General features: G+C 39.4%; 2 protein-coding genes across 2 annotated transcripts in view; one reads left to right on the top strand and one right to left on the bottom strand.

Annotated features, from left to right (window-relative positions):
- The window catches only part of CD200 (CD200 molecule), a 67387-nt gene extending 60186 nt beyond the window's left edge, over positions 1 to 7201 (top strand). The window contains exon 7 of the mRNA XM_067300520.1: positions 7071 to 7201. Within this exon, the coding sequence (XP_067156621.1) occupies positions 7071 to 7171 (101 nt within the window). The 3' untranslated portion in view covers positions 7172 to 7201. The remainder of the gene's footprint in view (positions 1 to 7070) is intronic.
- Positions 7202 to 8633: 1432 nt separating this feature from the next.
- Positions 8634 to 16328, bottom strand: CGGBP1 (CGG triplet repeat binding protein 1). Its single transcript, XM_067300482.1, has 2 exons — positions 16216 to 16328; positions 8634 to 13272 (listed from the first exon to the last, which is right to left on the bottom strand). The coding sequence occupies exon 2, from the start codon at positions 13248 to 13250 to the stop codon at positions 12747 to 12749; it is 504 nt and encodes a 167-aa protein (XP_067156583.1). The 5' UTR covers positions 13251 to 13272; positions 16216 to 16328; the 3' UTR covers positions 8634 to 12746.
- Positions 16329 to 16818: the final 490 nt, after the last annotated feature.

Genomic DNA, 16818 nt, shown 5'->3' with positions numbered 1-16818 from the left:
GAAAAAGTCATAGACTATCTACAGAACCCCCAAAAGGGGCCTTCTTTGCAGAGAGTTAAATCAGTGGTGCTTTAGGTTGCCCATGTTAGTTTGTTCTGTTGTTTATAACTTGCTACAAAATAATGATCAGAGCAGGAAAAAGTAATCACAGTTGCTTTTGTAAGCTTTTGTGTTTTAGTGACTGATGACTGGATGACTTCTTCATTGTGGTTTTTCTAATTCTTACTAGAAACAAACCTAGCATTTGGTTACCACTTATTAGTCTTTGTAATGAAATTTGGGGACCCTGTAGGATAATATTATCAGAAGAGACAAGTGAATAAGAGTTAGAAAACACTTTTCTCAGGCTTTAGGAAACTCTTAGTTTGAATTACTTTGAAGTACAATAACTAAAAACTTGGGATAGAGAAAGCCTTTTCCTATAATCCATCCTCTTTCCCCTATCAGTTCAGTGCTGGAGTTCATAATGAATATGCTGTGAATCTCTCATTGACCTTTCCTCTCTCCCAAATCACACCCAAATTGGCAAAAAAAATCTTAAGTGGATAAAAAGCACTAAAAAAATCATTTATAAACAAAAGATTTGGAACCCTCTTTATAAAGAATACAAATACTTAAGGGAAACTTTTTAAAATATCTTTAAAATAAGGGCTCTTCAGCAGTAATAGATGTCAGAGCTGAAGATTTGGGGTTTAAATACTAGTGTAAATCATGATGCCTTAGACAATGAGAGGAATCTCTTCTTTTAACAAGAAAATTCAACATGCATGATGAAAGATAACCTTTTATGTTCTGCTGTTGGTGGTTGTTAGAAAGATGGACGTGCACCACAAACTTTCACTGTCAGCTGAGCTTGAACATGGTCTGGTATACTTTTCTTGTGACAACATATTTTAATTTTTCCTGTCTGTTGCCTGCTGTAGCTTAGAAGAAGTCCAATGTTAGGGGCATTATTGTCTGCCAACTATATTCTATGTGTGCAAGCACATTCTGGGATGAATTTAATTATGCTTTCCATAACACTCTTGGAAACTGAGGCCTGAAAGTAAGGCTTGCCTCAGGATGATATACCAAGACTTAAGTTTTCAATATATTACATACAGGTGGTCATGATCAGGATTTCTGTGCAGTTTTCAAGAGGATAAAAAAGTGGAAGTTTTATATATCGGCTTCAAATTTACAGTCCTCAGTAAGATTCAGATTATCTAAAAGAAAGTTTTCTTTTAAATATATCGGGCGTCTTCCTGAATAGGCTGCAGTTGCCATGCTCTATTCCCATGATTCCCAGAGGTTGGGAGAATTTTCTGTACTGTGCACTGCTGGGATAACATTTCAAATGAAAACACGTATTCCAGAACTTAGGCAATAGGGAAATACTTTCTTATTACTAAAAAACAATTTTTAAAGTTTATCTCATTGTTTTATGCTCTGGAGAAAATATATTCATGACATGATTCCTTAATGGAACAAGGCTAATGCAGATGACTTCACATTCATCTATCTCAACTCATTAGCAGAAAAATAATAGCTAAAAATTGAGCCTTCTGATTAAATTGTAAGAGGTGTATCATTCACACCCGGTCATCTAAGAACTCAAAAAAAACCTTGCTAATTGAAACTTCAGAGGCTTGTTTTTTTGTTTTTTTTTTTTAAAGGATCTATCTTTACTTTTTTTATTCCCTTTCTCTTCTAAAAGGGAACAAGAGTTAGAATACAAGTAATAAGTATGATTTCCCTAAGCTAGATAATGGCTGAGGTATAAAATGTTGATTAGTCATGAAAAAATAAATGACTACAGTTAGTTTTGAATCCTACTTTTCAGTCTGTCTGTGAACACAATGAAGCACTAGCAATGGCTTTAACTCAGCTGCAGTTCCTGGAAGTTTCTAACCAGATTATAGTACAAAAAATACACCAGAAAGTGCATTAATTTGTTGGGGTTTCAAGTTTAACCCTAAAATCTTCATGACTCTGCTAATTTTAGGAGAGAAAGAGAGGGGGAAAAAAAAAAGAGGAGAAAAAAAAAGCAGGGGGGAGAAATTAATGGAAAAATATGCTTCCCCCTTGAATTTAGGGAGGTGTATTGAGAAAGAGAAGCACTACGGAAGATCATTCTAGTGCTGCCTGGATATAGGCATTTTTTGGACTTTTTTTCAGCCTCAGAGAAACCTTTTTGAGTTTTATCTTAGTCATTTTACATACTCGCATCATAACTTGATTTTTTTCCAAAGAAAGACATTTTGCATTTTGTTAATAGAACTGTAACTTTGGTCCTTGTCACTTAATTTTTCTCATCTTTTATTAAAGATGCAGCAATGTACCATACATATTTGCTTTCAGTTCTGTACAGTGAAGGGTTTGCTTTTTTTTCCTCTGGCAGTGATAGCAGTTGTAAAGCTGGCTTGCTGGCTGAGGTAGCTGATAGTTGCATCATTTGTTGCAACTACTTGATGATGAAAGCTGTGATTGTGCAGAAAACAGATGCCTTTATGTTTTGATGGCTGAAACCTGACTTCTTTTATTTATGTGAATATTAGAATTTGCAGACTATCCGACAATAAGGTGTGATAGCAAAGGTGTTATTTGACCTTAGAACTATGTCCACCATAAAGGTACATGCATGCACATATCTACAGTGATTGGCTGGGGTTTCTTTGAGTGAGGTCCATTGTTTTTTATTTTCATCGATGTTAACACAACACAAAACAGTTTCCTTTATGTATGTTGTCCAGACAGCAACAACGACTGTTTGCCAGACTAGGTGGAAACAACCTCTGTTTGCATGTTATAAAGGAGATGGGGTTTAACTGGGCTGAAATTATATTCATGGTAGCGGGGGGGGGGGGGGGGGGGGAGTCCATCTGCTTGTAATATCTTAAATGTGTTCCCTCTCCTTCCCTAATTTAGCAAAGATTTGATTATTAACTCCTTGTGCAAAATTTGTGAGTGGTCAACTTGAGCTTCTGGTAGGAGTTTGAGAAACTTTGTATAAATTGGCATCATGCAAACCTGAAGTAACTTGGCTTCAACTTTCAGTTTACTTCTAACCAAAGCAAAAACTAGACAAGTTTGGAAAATTTATGCCTAAATATAAATACATTAAAAATACAAATATTTAAATCAAGATTCTGTAAAGACTGTCTTGCAAAGTTTTTTGCTCTGTAATATGCCTATAAACATGATTCTGATATTTGCGGTATTATATGAATATAGAAAGAAATTGTTCTCAAAGAACCTCAAGTAATTTTGATGTAGATCAAGGAATAAAATAGATTAATCTCTTTGTAAACAAGATACATATTGTAAGCATCGTGGTAGAAATGATTTTTCTGTCTTAAGAGCAGTGTCTAGAAACCTGGTAGACGAATATGGAAAGGTTCACTCATGTGTTAATGAATTGTATTAGATAATGCAGACAGGTGATGAGGGAGGAACTAATAATACAGTCAGACATAATGAAGTTAAAGGAACAGTAGTTAACTTCTTACAAGAAGAGAATAGACTTCCACTAAGGTATGAAGGCGATATCAACTCTGGATACACCAACTTGAGAAGGATGTTAGTTTAGTCATCTGAAATTCAAATGTGAAGCAATTCAGTAGCTTGCCTGAGCTCAGATCACACCCTGATTAAAAGAGAGTTGCATCTAAATGACCCTGGTAATTCATGTCTTTTAAACCAAAGGTTTAGGTTTCCCTTCATGGGTAGGTGCTCTGAATGTTCATTTAACCTTTTCTATAGTATTAGCAAGGCGTTTTATTCATCAAAACCAGGAGCATGCAAGGCACTATATATTATTAGAGTTAGTCATGCATGTTTAACTAAGATTCATATTCCCCATTCCAACTGTTTGTGTAACTTTAGTGGTATCTTATAACAAATGTTATTTTTATAATTTATCAGTTGATGTACCTAAAATGAAACAACAGCAGCTAAGCACATCCGTCCCCGTAGCTATCATCTTTTCTGTATGACCACCTTCCTTTTAAAATTAACATTTACAACTCGTGTATGAGAATAGCATGGAAGAACTTGAATCAAAATAATCTCCATAGTAAAAGTAATACCAGGAGTGAACTGGACACAGTGTAGCCCTCATATCAGTCTGAGCTAGGAGAACCTCTCTATTTAAAAACTGTGCAGATTCAGAGTTGAAAGTGGGATGAAAATTAGGCTGTGTTAAGCTAAATGATTGAAGGGACACTTAATGATCTGATAAGGACACTTTGATTGTAAACTGGATCCAATTCAGAGCTAGAAGAATTGATTGAAATCCCCTGAAGGCTGAGCCTTTGGCCACAGAGTAAGATGTATTTGGTCCCCAAGTACCAGAGTTTTGGTCTAGATAGTAACCTAATATTTCTCAATTATTGTCATTATCATCTTTAATCAAATTAGGAGTCTCTGATATGATAATAAGATATAGATTATCTCCAAAGTACATTAAGCATTGCTTTGGCTTGTGTTTTTTTCCCCCTCCTCCCAATATTTAGTAACTAAAGACCGCATCTTACCGTAAACTTGATAGTTGCTCTGAGCCAGCATTACTAGAAGGATGTGCAGTAAAATCCTTTTTAGAAACATGACTGGAGGACCCTTCATTTGCTGGGCATGGTAGAGATGGGAGAGGTTCTCGTGGGTTTAAAAAGTGCAGTTCAGATGGCCTCTTACATCCTGTTAGATTTACCCATGGTGCGTGTCTGAGCTGATTCCTTTCTCTAGTTCCTTCAGTCAAGAAGGCAGAGAAAGGGGTGGGGAAGCAATATAGTATGCAAAAATCTGATGGGTTACTCGGTAGTCTTTTGTGTGGTTGAAACGTGAACCACTTAATCATTTCACAGCATCTCAGACTGCTTTGCAATTCAAGGCAAAACATCTCTTGCACCCCCCTCTGGCTCCCTTTACAGTGCAACAAGCACAGCTGCAGATTTTTTTTTTTTTTTTAAGGTACTCCCACAATTGAGACTTCAGTTTACAGGCAGCAATACACCAGAGTATTTTACACAATACTATTTTACATTTTTTCATTTCTTTTGCTTTACTTTAACTCAACCTTAATTTCAAATAATATTAAAAAATTATGAAGCTATTCTTGAAGCTGAATGAATCAACTATTCAAAAGTTGTGGAATGTCAGAAATGCATCTGTCTGAATGGTTTTAATTTGCATTAGATTACAATAATCTAGAGTATGAGATGTGATTGCTTCCCCTATTTCCAAGTCTTGGCCTTATATTTTGGAGATGCTAAGTAATTTGGGTTTGGGTTTTACGGGTTCTTCTTCAGCATACCCAGGATGCTTTTTCGTCTAAATCTTTCTCTAACATCTAAATATTTCTAAAACATCAGAACCATTTAGCTGAATCTTCCCAAAAATTCTGCCCTTCATAAAGTTAGAAACAAGCAAAGGCTGATCAGGAACTTTGTATACAGCCACTATCAATTCTTATAATGCAAATACAACAATCACAAAGAAAGCAGGGAAGAATATAATGCAGTTATGAAATACTATGTTAAAATATACATATATTATGCTTTAATAAAGATTTAAATTAATGAGGATTTTTTCAAAGTAGTCTTTTAGAGAAAATAATTGTATGGTTTGCCAAAATTTCATGGCTACAAGTGCCTAGCTCAGTACATGATGAGCAGCAGAATTGTATATTGATGTTTGTGAGAAATTATGAAATGGCTTTAGAAACAATATTACAATGCAGCCTTAATGGAAAATCTTTATGAAAGAAAACTTCTTGAGCGTAATTATGCACACAGCAAGCTTCCACTTAAGAGGGAGGAGAAAAAAAAAAAGGGAATAGTAAACTAGTAGTGCAGACTGGGTTAGATCACATTTCTGTATAGCAAAGACATCTAGTGGCTGAATCCATAACAAGCTTAGTAAAATTGGTCATTAAGGGATGTGTTTCCTGGCAGTGTAGCTTGTGTGTTTGTGTTAATGGGTTACCCAAAGTTTATTCTAGGCATGTAATATTGGCAGTTGATTCTTGTTTCCTTATTAGAAAACTTAAATTTTAATTAGGGAGCAAAACAATCAGTTAAACAATCATTCAAAAATGGACAGATGTTTAGGATTCAAGTTTGTTCCTTACGTTTTGGCATCCACCTGGATGGAGCTTAAAAAAAAAGTCAAAATTTTCATCTTGTTTAAAAAGCCTTGACCATTTCTAATGGTTCTTTCATCTTTTTAAACTTTTTGGAAGGTGGGTGGTTTTTTTGTTTGTTTGTTTTTTTTGAGGGGGGGGATATTCTAGTTCTATTTTAATTAGTTTATCTGGTTTTGTCCTATTTACATTTTTAAAAGTTTGAGGGTCTTCCTCAACTTTCCAGTAAGTCTGCTGAAAATTACCTCCATAACACTGCATGAGGAAGCTTTAATCTCTTCAAGAATTAGAACAATAATTTAGAGCCTGTCTGTGCAGACAGGCTCTCCCATCCAGCTCCCTACCTTTCACTATTGATTGCACAGGCTGCAGTAGTGTGTGCTACCACCTGCATGGCGGTGGAGTGGTCCCCGTGGCCCATCTTCATGCCTCATTAGTGTACCTCAGCATTTGTGGAGAGATCAGCTACTTCATTTCTATGCAAATTCTTTCCTTTTTCACACACTGAGTTTCTCTGCATCTCCCTGCTTTCCCTGAGCAAATTCAGTTTAACGAATGAGCAAAGCTTTACTGTTACAAACACCTTACATCAGTTTCTTAAGTGCAGATTGAGCATGGGGCGTGCATACTCAACCTTGAACTGAACTGCTGAATGATGCCCTCCCTCCCCTCCATTGCTATAAGCTGCACTCTTCTAGCAAGACTAAATCTTCAAATTTTTCTGGTTTCTGAAACTTAAAGGGAGGATGGGATCAGGACACTCAAAAGCTCAACCAGGTAGGGTACAGACTGGAATAGCTATTCAACAATTGTTTATCATGTAAACCGTTCTATTTTTATACTTAGTGTACAGCGTTTCAAATTGGTCTTGAGGCTACCCTCAGCCAACCATGAGCAACGTTAGCAGTAGTTCTCTATATTGTACCTCAGAGCCTGCATCTTGTGTTCTCAGCTGAGATGGACTGTCTGCTTCTGGATACTAAAGAGGAAATGGCCTCTACTACCAGAAGACCCACAAATTCCAAACACCTTGCAGAAAGAGAGAAGTGGTGAGATGCACAGGAAAAATTCCTTACCTGACTTAAGCAGAGCTTCCACAGATTGTCTATCCTTCCACTCCTGCCCAGCCTATGTAAATGACAAACGCCAAACCTAATTATCAAGATAAGCATGGCCTAAAAGCAGTTATTGTACACTTCAGCTCACTCCATCTTGGATATGGACTAAATCACATGATTCACTTAAGAAATAAAATGTTGTCATAGGAGTTTAGCATGGCCTAATTAGTAAACTTTAATTTCACACCTCACCTGATTCTGCAACAGCTTTCACACAAATCCTTACCGATATATTAGTTTTGCAAGTATAAATAGCGTGTTTCAAAGGGGAGCTGCCAACATAAAAAAAACTTTATAAGAAGGTACATCTTTCTCTTCTGCTTTTCCATTTGGTATAAGGGCAACAAAAAGCAACTTGATCTTAATGAGCTGTCACCTGAAAATGAATGGGAATGAGAAATGAATGATAAATTCACGAATCAAGAGGTTGTAGGAGTTTGTTTATCCTTGATCCATAGTGAGATGTCAGGCCAGACAATTCAGGAGAAGGGTCTTGCATATCAAACCTACACTTGATTTGATCGGCTGATGTATTTGCTCAATTTCCATGAAGTAAGTCTATAAAGCAGATGCAGATCAAACTCTGACCTTTTTTGCAGACAGTTTGGAAAGACCTGACTCTTCTACATTTCAGGCCGTTTCAGGAAGGGGTTTCTACAGCATTAGGCAGATGAAAGAACCTGTACCTACAAATCATTTATTGCAATGTCAAAATGCTTAACCTTGATTATTTCACTCAACCGTCACTTGTAACAGAAGGCATGATCAGAGAACCTCTGTCATGAGGAAGAGGGAAGTCACATACTTGACTGGCAACAGGGGGTCTGTATAATCATTCCTGAAACACAGATTTGAGTGTGATTGTATTGATACATCAACAGTCAAACTTCTTCAAAATAAGAGTTATATCAAAAATGGCATGGACAATTTTTTTTCTTTTTGTCAGCATCTATTTCCACTACATTGCATTACCTTTAAATGTGAACTGCCACAATTTCTCTGTCCATCTTGTTGGTGAAATAAGAGATCATGCATAAATTCTATGAAAAAGGTATTCCTTTATTTTAAAAAAGGACTATTTTTTCCATTACCAAATGAAAACTTTACAAAGTAAAGCATTTCTCTTCCAATAATATTTTAATATAAAAACTTAAATCACTTATTCCGGTCTTACTGTTTTAACAGGAAGTCCTGTGGCACTGCAGGAAACTGAACTCAGATAGTTTCAGCTTCACTCCAATATCTAATCATAAGTTCATCACTTCTTTCAATAAAACCACTCCTGTGTGCCACTTACTATTAGCAAAACATCCTTATTTACAAAACAAAAATAAAGGAAAGCATGCTCACTAATCCAAAACAGACTAAACTCAAATACCATTATTACAATGAGAAGCTTCGTTAAAAAAAATTTATTTTGAAAGTTAGACACAACTTTAAAATTGTACAAAGACAACAAGCACTCAAATTACACAAAGAATTAGCAGTGAGTACAATGGGAACACAACAGCAGTGAGTTTTGCCTCTTGTTATATGTAAATATAAATAGAGATCATCCTTGCCAAACTTCCAGCTCTTCCACTTTTTTCCTGAAAACCTGCTCATTATGCTACAAAACCTAGCAGGGAGTATTTCACCGTTCAGTTCAACAGAATCGTTAAAAGGGGCTCAGACTAAAAACAGTCCTTCTATCATGAGAATATCCCATACTTTGCAGAATCAAGTTTCTCTCTCAACTGAAAAACAGCTTTCCCTTTCATTGTCAAATGTTTCACCTCCTCTAAAGACCAGCCAAATTACAGGCTTTAAACTGCTTAAAATATTAGAACTCGCTTATGGTTTTCCAGGAACATGCAAGCTGAAACTAACATGGTGCATACATGTAACGTAAGTAGTCACAAAACAGAAAATGTTGGTTTTGTCTAGTATTTTACTCTTTGAAAGTGTTGTTCTAAGAAAAGCACTTCAAAGTCACTTTAGCTGTCATTGGCTAAACTAATATAAGTACATGGTCAGAGTAGAAAAAAATGTTTTTAATTACATTTCGAGCTTCAAATATATTAATAAAACCACCTGAGAGAAAAGTATCCCTTATAGCCAGCCCTACATAAGTATGTAAAATGAAAAGCAGAAGTTCCTACCATCCTCCCTTTACTTTTGAGAATATTCTTTACAGGAAATACATGGAAAAATAACACAGTGTTCTTGCAGAAAAAGGAAAACCCCATAGAGACTGTTAAACAACTTAACCACAGCCTCTGTTCTAGGAATTTGTTATTACTTAGGCTTTGACCTACCAGAAAGTAACTTCTGTTGTAAATCTTCTCTAAGATCAATAGTAACTAAACTAAGGTTATGCTTTGTCCATCTACAGCTACAATGGCAAAATAATGGTCTGAACCTGACCATTTGCAGGATTCAATTCCAAGACTGAGTGGAACCACTTTTACTTTAAAAGAAAATAAGTGTAACCGTCTTGTTGACGGTTTGGGTTATGTCTGTAAATATAAACTTGCTTGTTCATTGTTCTTTCTAGATTACCTAGAAGTGCTTTATTTTTCATTGTTTTATTCCACTGTGGGTATTTGCTGTAATGGTTCAGTATGTTGACTTTCATAAACCTTCAGAAATGTTTTTTTTTTTTCTAACAGAAGCATCCTATTGTTAAGCCACCATTGTCCTACAAGCTGCTGTGTATCTGAGTTAAGTTCAGATTAAGTCAGTTCCATTCAAAATCTTGATGCTCAATTTTTATTTCCAAATTGCTAAAAGTTTGTAGCCTATGGCTACACTAGTAAGGTTTATCTTGAGGCTGGTATCCTCTGCATTAAAAATAAATGGTATTAATTCTGTAAATTGAGGTTCTATATACAGATTTTGCTTTACAAGGAGACAGCAAGCTTTTGAGAAACTAAGTGTTCTTTGTTGTTTTGCCCTATCGAAAATAACTGATTTTCTCTTTTTTAGCAAAAGCTGCTGATATTGCTAACTTTTACTTTCAAATAAAACCTTGCAAATGACTTCAGATCTTTCTCAGTTGAGCAAGAGCATATTTAATGTTACCATTAAGCTTTTCAAAATGTCTGTCAGTCTGCCAGTCTAGCAGAAAACTTACTACATTCTAAATTCTATATAAATGGTTATGTGATACAGCCTGTGAAGCTCCCAGTTAGCAAGGACTTATCTAAATAGCTCAGATTCATACCTTTTCATCATACCATTCTTCTCTAAATGCTTTCATTTTAATGGAAGCTTGATTTCTCAGCACTCCATTGTTTTCTATTTGCTTCAATTCTAAGATAGCATTTATAAGCTTAAAAAAAAATTAAGCAAGGATGTTGCTTCCCTGCACTGAAACAGCTACTGTAAAAAGAAGACTTTCAATTATTCTTAGGACAGAAAAGGCTATTGGCAGTGTACCTTTCACTTGGCTTAAGAGGATTTATGAAACAGTACTAGCCCAAGGCAGTTCATGATCTTAAGTTAAAACCAAGTTTGTGCAATAGTAAATGATATTTGGGAAGGCATATGTTGATATCTAGGATTAGAGGAAAAAAATTGCTTCTGTTATTTCTGGCCTAAGTTCTAAACCAGAAACCAGTATCATTGACAGGATTGCTGACTGCATGGAGTCCCACTGGTTTCAAAAGGGATCAAAGGTGCAGCAGTGTGCTGAGTACCTGTGTATTGGTATTCATGGATAGGCAGCCTTCTGTTTTTTTTTTTTTCTCAGTTATACAAACATCTCTTCTAGCAGGCAGCTACAAGAAATGGTTATATTGTAAAACAAGTGCATTTCTTTAGAAGCTAACTGCACAAAAAACAGTTATTACTAAGTATGTAAGTCTGTTTTAATCCAGCAAGAGAGGCTCTGCTCTAGGAATAGCTACAGAAACAAAATAAATGGGTTTTGTGTCTCTTAGCAATTAATTAATATTGCTGTAAATATCCTGAATAAAAGGAGTAAAATACTGTGAAACTTTGTGAGGGGAAAGGAAGCTGAACAGAACCACCAGCTCCACTTGAGGGAGTTAAAGCACGCTTACACCATTATGTCCACTGAGTGGAGGATTTCTGTTACTAGGAGATGCTTGGCATCTCCTTGAATTTAGAGCTTCTAAGGGGAATCCAGAGAAGAAGAGGGTAGGCAGAAGTTGGTCATGTTCTAGCACCTTGCACAATGCTCCCTGCTTCCATTCAAAAACTTTACAGACCACGAAGTTGAGTGGACTATTTGGCATAATAACTTGGAATAGTTTAATAGTAGTTTACTAGATTGGGAGAGGGCAACATTATTAAAATTCTCCAGTTTATGATTCTACTTTTTGCCCGTACAGTAGATGTGGTCTTGGCACAGAAAAAGAAATATAGCCCAGGTCTGTACTTCCAGTGTAGCTTTGAAGTATATACGCTTTCCTAGTCATGCTTACAGATACTGAATAGCCTTTGCAGTAACTATTTTGAAAACTATTTTAATCACTTTACCTCCTTTGACTAAAAGGGTGAGGATGAGTTCAGAAAAGTAAAGGACCTTCAGGGAGAGATGGGGAAGTCCCTTTTCTGTGCAGTGTAACAGGCCTGCTCAACTCCACTACTTAGTGCCTCCCCTACCCCCAATTTAGATTCAGCATCCGTTGTCCTGCTAAGAAGAAGAAAAAAAAAAAAGGCATTAATCCTCTCTACTAAGATCTTGGTCCAATTTTCATTGGCTAGCAGCTGCATTGCAAACCACACACACTTATTAGTTCGTCAATTTAATATTCCAAGATTGGCACTGAAACAGAAGGGAACAAGTTAAACTGAGAAAAGGAAATGGTGATTTAAAAAGTGTGCATGGTGAACCTGCAGAACTCCTTGCTTTATGAGAGCAGTGAAGTCCAGAGCTCCATACAAGAGACTGGCTGTTAAGCTAGATAATGAATACATCCACAGTTGCATCAGATAGGATAAGAGTATTCTAGAAGAAAAATGTTTTCTGTTTTAGAATATAAACCAAACTTCAACAGGAATTATCAATAATCCTCCCCCAAAATATCACTTATATTTTAACTAACCATTCTACAGCTTCTCGCACTTCAAATGTGCGGTACTTTTTCTTGGTCAGTCATGGACAGGATACTGGACAAAGCCATCCACTGATACAATTAACCATTCCTATCACACCATCTTCCTTGTATATATAGATGCACAGTTTAGGCAAGTGAGGTCCTCCATTCAAGTGCCTTTTTCTTAGTGTCAGTTACAGCTGGACTGAACATAGATAGGGTGTATGCCAGACACGTTCCCTACTTTCATTGAGAGTTCTACATCAATGTAGCTCTGAAGTCTGCAGCAGGGTTAGCAACAGTCTGTGGCATATCACTAAGTTCACAAACAGATTGTCATTTCTACAATAATACAAAATAGCTTGTAAAACCAATATGTAACACTGTATATATGCATGAATATAAAAATAAACGACACCATCAATATGTAAAACTTCACAACGATGATGGAAAACAGTTTTCTTCTCAACGGTCTTCGGTATTGATGAGTTGGTTCTCATTGTCATACCCATCAGGCAGGTATGCTTTCCTTAGCTGGTCTGACTTAGGTATGGAACTCCCATTCTTGACGTAGCGGGATAGGAAGGCTCGCACTGACGGATGATCAGCCTTCTCAAGTGGAATATTTGCTTCCAGGCACATTTTCACAAAGTCCTGGATGACGCTGGTTTTCTCTGTCTGAGCAGTGCTGTTGCACTGAAGGGAGGCAGTCAGAGTCCTTTGCTTCTTCCTGACGTTCTGTTCTTCAAACTCTGCCTTTCGCTTTGTATGCGTTTTAGACTTGAGGTGGTCGTTGATTGCAGACTTGCGAACATGATTCAGAACCACGTTGCATGAAGTACAGAACAGTTTTCCTCCATCTTCATGCAGTTCACTGCCAAACTCTGTTACACGATCCTGAGGCGTTACATATAAAGCAGTCTTCGAGCGGTTACGTGAAGGGGCCGACTTTACTCCAAATCGTTCCATTGTTGCCTTCAATAAACTTGTCCTGAAGGTTGAGGAAAAAAAAATGCTGTTAAAGTATGCTAAAGTTTCCAACTTGTAGACACGGATGCAACCTATTCAGTATCCAACATCATGCTTGTTACCACCTAAAAGTCAATCACATGGAAGATAAATATGTGCAACTATCACTGAAAGTTCTGCATTTTGAAGTCTAAATAACTCTGGAGTCAGAAATTCCTCACAGGTGTCAGAGTAAAATAGTTCTTAGTCTCTACAATGGCAGAGTTCAACAGAACCCTCAAACTCAATCTGTTAGTCGCTGAAAGTCAAATAGAAAGTTCTTTTTGTTTTTCCCGAAGACAGTTTTTATCCTTTACTCGTTATGGTAAATAGTGTTTTCTTCTTAATATTTTAGATGTGCTTGACAGTTTAGGTTAGCTACGTTGCGCTGGTATTTTTCTGTTTATTTCCTGAAAATCTGTATTACTTATGTTAGCAAAAACTTATTTGTCAAAATATCAGGCACAAAGGCCATTACTGTCATTTCTAAAGACTGATACAAAAGCCTGAGCTTTGTCAGCACTCATTTGGAAACACCCCCTTCTTTTGTCCCAGCTCAAACCACAACTATTAGATTGAGTCTTTACCTAGAGTCAAAAGAAAATCTTTTGTCATTGCAACACGAGATTGGTGAAACAGTCAGCCTAATGTGAACAGAAACTTGCATGTGTTTCAGCTCAAAATAAGAACCTAAGCGGACAGCTTCTCTGAGGAAGGTAACTGATAAGAGAAGAACAAGCTTTTGACTCCTTTTACATCACTCTAAATTACATTATGCTACTAAAGAAAGCAATAATCTAGTCAAGTGTATTAAAATCAAATGGGACCTATTTTTTGTTGCTTTTGAGAAATAGAGTAGCTGGTATAGATCTGACCCAGGATAATTTAAGTCCTTTTTAAAGTAAAGTTTAAGTCAAGAGACAGCTCAGCTCTAAGTTTTTTGAGCAAAATGGCCATTCAAGCTGATAAATTAAGTTCCCACTCCACTTCCACTCCACTTCCTCATCAAGAAAGAGACAATAGATGTTTCTTAAAAAGAATGTATTTGAAATAACAGGCTACCTGGGCATTTAGTTATGAATATGAATGATTTTGGAGAATTTAGTGTTACCTATGCATTCCAACTATAAGGTTGAACTACAGAGGTAAATACCTCTAGATGTATTACTCTGTCCCTGTTAATTTTGATACACACACACAATCTGCTGTTCCAACATTTTCAAAGATCAGCTGAACTTCCAAACTAACTCAACTATAAGTTGACCTTCTCCAACTTAAAGGACTAGATGGGATTTCTGCTGTCTGAAACACCTTTCACTTGTTCTGAAGACGCACAGAGACACAACACAATAAAAGAATAGAGAATTCGGTCTTTAAAATTGGCCCTTTAAAAAAATTTTTTTTGGTACACTAAGAGTTGAGAATCCTTTGAAAAAAAGGAGACAAAAATCAGTTAGTATTTTGAACTATGTGCTAGTTTCCAGAAATATCAGCCTTGAGTGACACTGCCCAACGCTATAGACTAAAATACATAATCCTTCTTCAGTATGAGTGGAACTTTTTTCACTCCTTTTTGTTGCTTTATGCAATTTATGCATGTGAGTTTCCTAAGTGACTGTTTCCTGAAATCAAGCTTTGAACAAGTCTTACCCTAACATGAACTTGTTGCTTGGAGTTTTGAAATAGCAAAAGAAATCACTTAGCAAAGTAGGGGCTTGCACTGATACTATATCGAAAATTGAAGCAATAATTCTGTGAACTGCAAAGTCCAGTTTTTTTGTTGTTCATGCTGGTGGTTTTTTTTAAAGGACCTAAGGTTTGACATAGATTCTTTGATGTCTATTAATGCCTGAACTACTACTGGGTTCCCAAGTGCAAGGGAAAGAGCAGGTGCATGCAGATAAGGCATCCAAGAGAGACATCCTATCCTCTGTTACACTTTTGAATGAGCTAAGGTTTTCAAAAGCAGCAGGAGCTCTGGACAGCACAAATGAATAAGCAAGCCTGGGCTAAAAAGGGACACTGGAGAAAGAACCATTAAAGGTACACATGATCTTTAGGCAAGACCAAAGAGTATTTGAGGTTAACAGGAAAACAAGTTTGTATTTTCTACTGTCAAACAGGTTTAGCTAATTACAGGCTACTTCCCCTGACAAAGTAACCAGGAGGCAGAGCTAGACGTGTATTTATTTCCCGGGGTTTCATCACTGTATTGACCACATGATTTGACTACTGCCTAAATACATAAGATGTCGATTCGTTTCAATTCCATGATTTCTCCGCCGCTGTTCCCGTTGGGACAGCATATCGATAGCGGACTCGACTTCACCGTTTGCTTAACAAAAAGATTTATTAATAAATGGGCCCAATCCTAAGCTGGCTTGTCAGTGCAGCCTAAGTTTTTGCAGGCACCGTCTGTCTTTCACAACCCTCAAGCCACAGCCCCCTCCCCCCCTCCCCCGGGAGTGGGGCCACCCGGCCGCGGGCGCGTCTCGCCGCCGCCGGCGGGAGCAGCGGCGCCCGCTCCCGCCCCGCCCCACCAGCCCTCCCCAGGCTGCGGCGGGGCGCGGACAGGTGCGGCCGCGCCGCCCGCGCTCCGGCTGCGGCGGCGGCGGCTCCCTCCCCGCGCGGCGGCGGCGGCCAGGCCGCGCCGCCTCGCCCCGCCCCGCCCTGCTGCTTCCCCGCCCGCCGCCGGGGCTCCAGCACGGCGGGTGTTTCCATGGCAGAGCCGGCAGGCGCCGCCGGGCCGCCACCGCCACCGCCTCCGCAGGCGCCGCCGCGCCGCCCCCTCCCCCGCGACCCCCGCCGGGCGGAGGAGCGCGGCCGCGGCGGGCCCAGCCCGGGCAGCGCCGCCCGCCCCCGCCGCCCTCCCTCCCGCCCGCCGCGTCCCGCCGGCCCCCGCCCGCCCTCTGCCGGGCGCCGTTACCCGCTCCGGCCGCGCGGCCTCCCCGCGACGCGGCGGGCGAGCGCTGCGCCACCGCGGGGCTCCCGCCGCTCCTGGGCGCCGCCTGCGCCGCGCTCCGCGCGCCCCGGCCGGACGCGGCCCCTCCGCCAACGGCCGCCGCCGCGCAGACAGCGCCGCGCCGCAGCCAGACAGACCTACCCACCCTGGCGGCCGCGGTAGGCGGGAACTAGCAACCCGCCTAGCAACTGCAGCGCCCGCCCCTTCCCCGCCGCCACAGAGCGGCCGAGCGGGACAGGCCGGGCCACGATTGGCTCCTCTCTGTGCGTGCGCGCGAAGACGGACGGCTCTATCGCCCAGTTATAAGTGGGGGCGGGAATACTCGTCGTGATGGAGAGGTGCTCGGACTAATCAGAGTGTGCGAAGGCCAACGTTGCGGCTAGTGGACGGGCGCCCTGGCCAGTAGTAGCAAGAAGCCGCGGAGGGCGGTGTGACGGACGGAGGTAGCAGCCAATAGCGAGAGAGAGGCAAAGTAATGAAGAGACTTTTGCTCCAATGGAAGGGCGCTGCGGCGGGGCCGGGTTGCAGGGAGGAGTTCGGGGTGAGAGGTCGCTAGTAGGTTCTCTG

This window comes from Apteryx mantelli, chromosome 1 (assembly GCF_036417845.1).
Source record: "Apteryx mantelli isolate bAptMan1 chromosome 1, bAptMan1.hap1, whole genome shotgun sequence".
Lineage (NCBI taxonomy): Eukaryota > Metazoa > Chordata > Aves > Apterygiformes > Apterygidae > Apteryx > Apteryx mantelli.
The sequence above is the reverse complement of the archived record's forward strand: the minus strand, read 5'-3'. Positions and strand labels throughout refer to the sequence as shown.

What these genes read in the sequence shown, in the direction of transcription:
- CGGBP1 (XM_067300482.1), bottom strand. Translation starts at nt 13,250, where the DNA reads ATGGAACGATTTGGAGTAAAGTCGGCCCCTTCACGTAACCGCTCGAAG.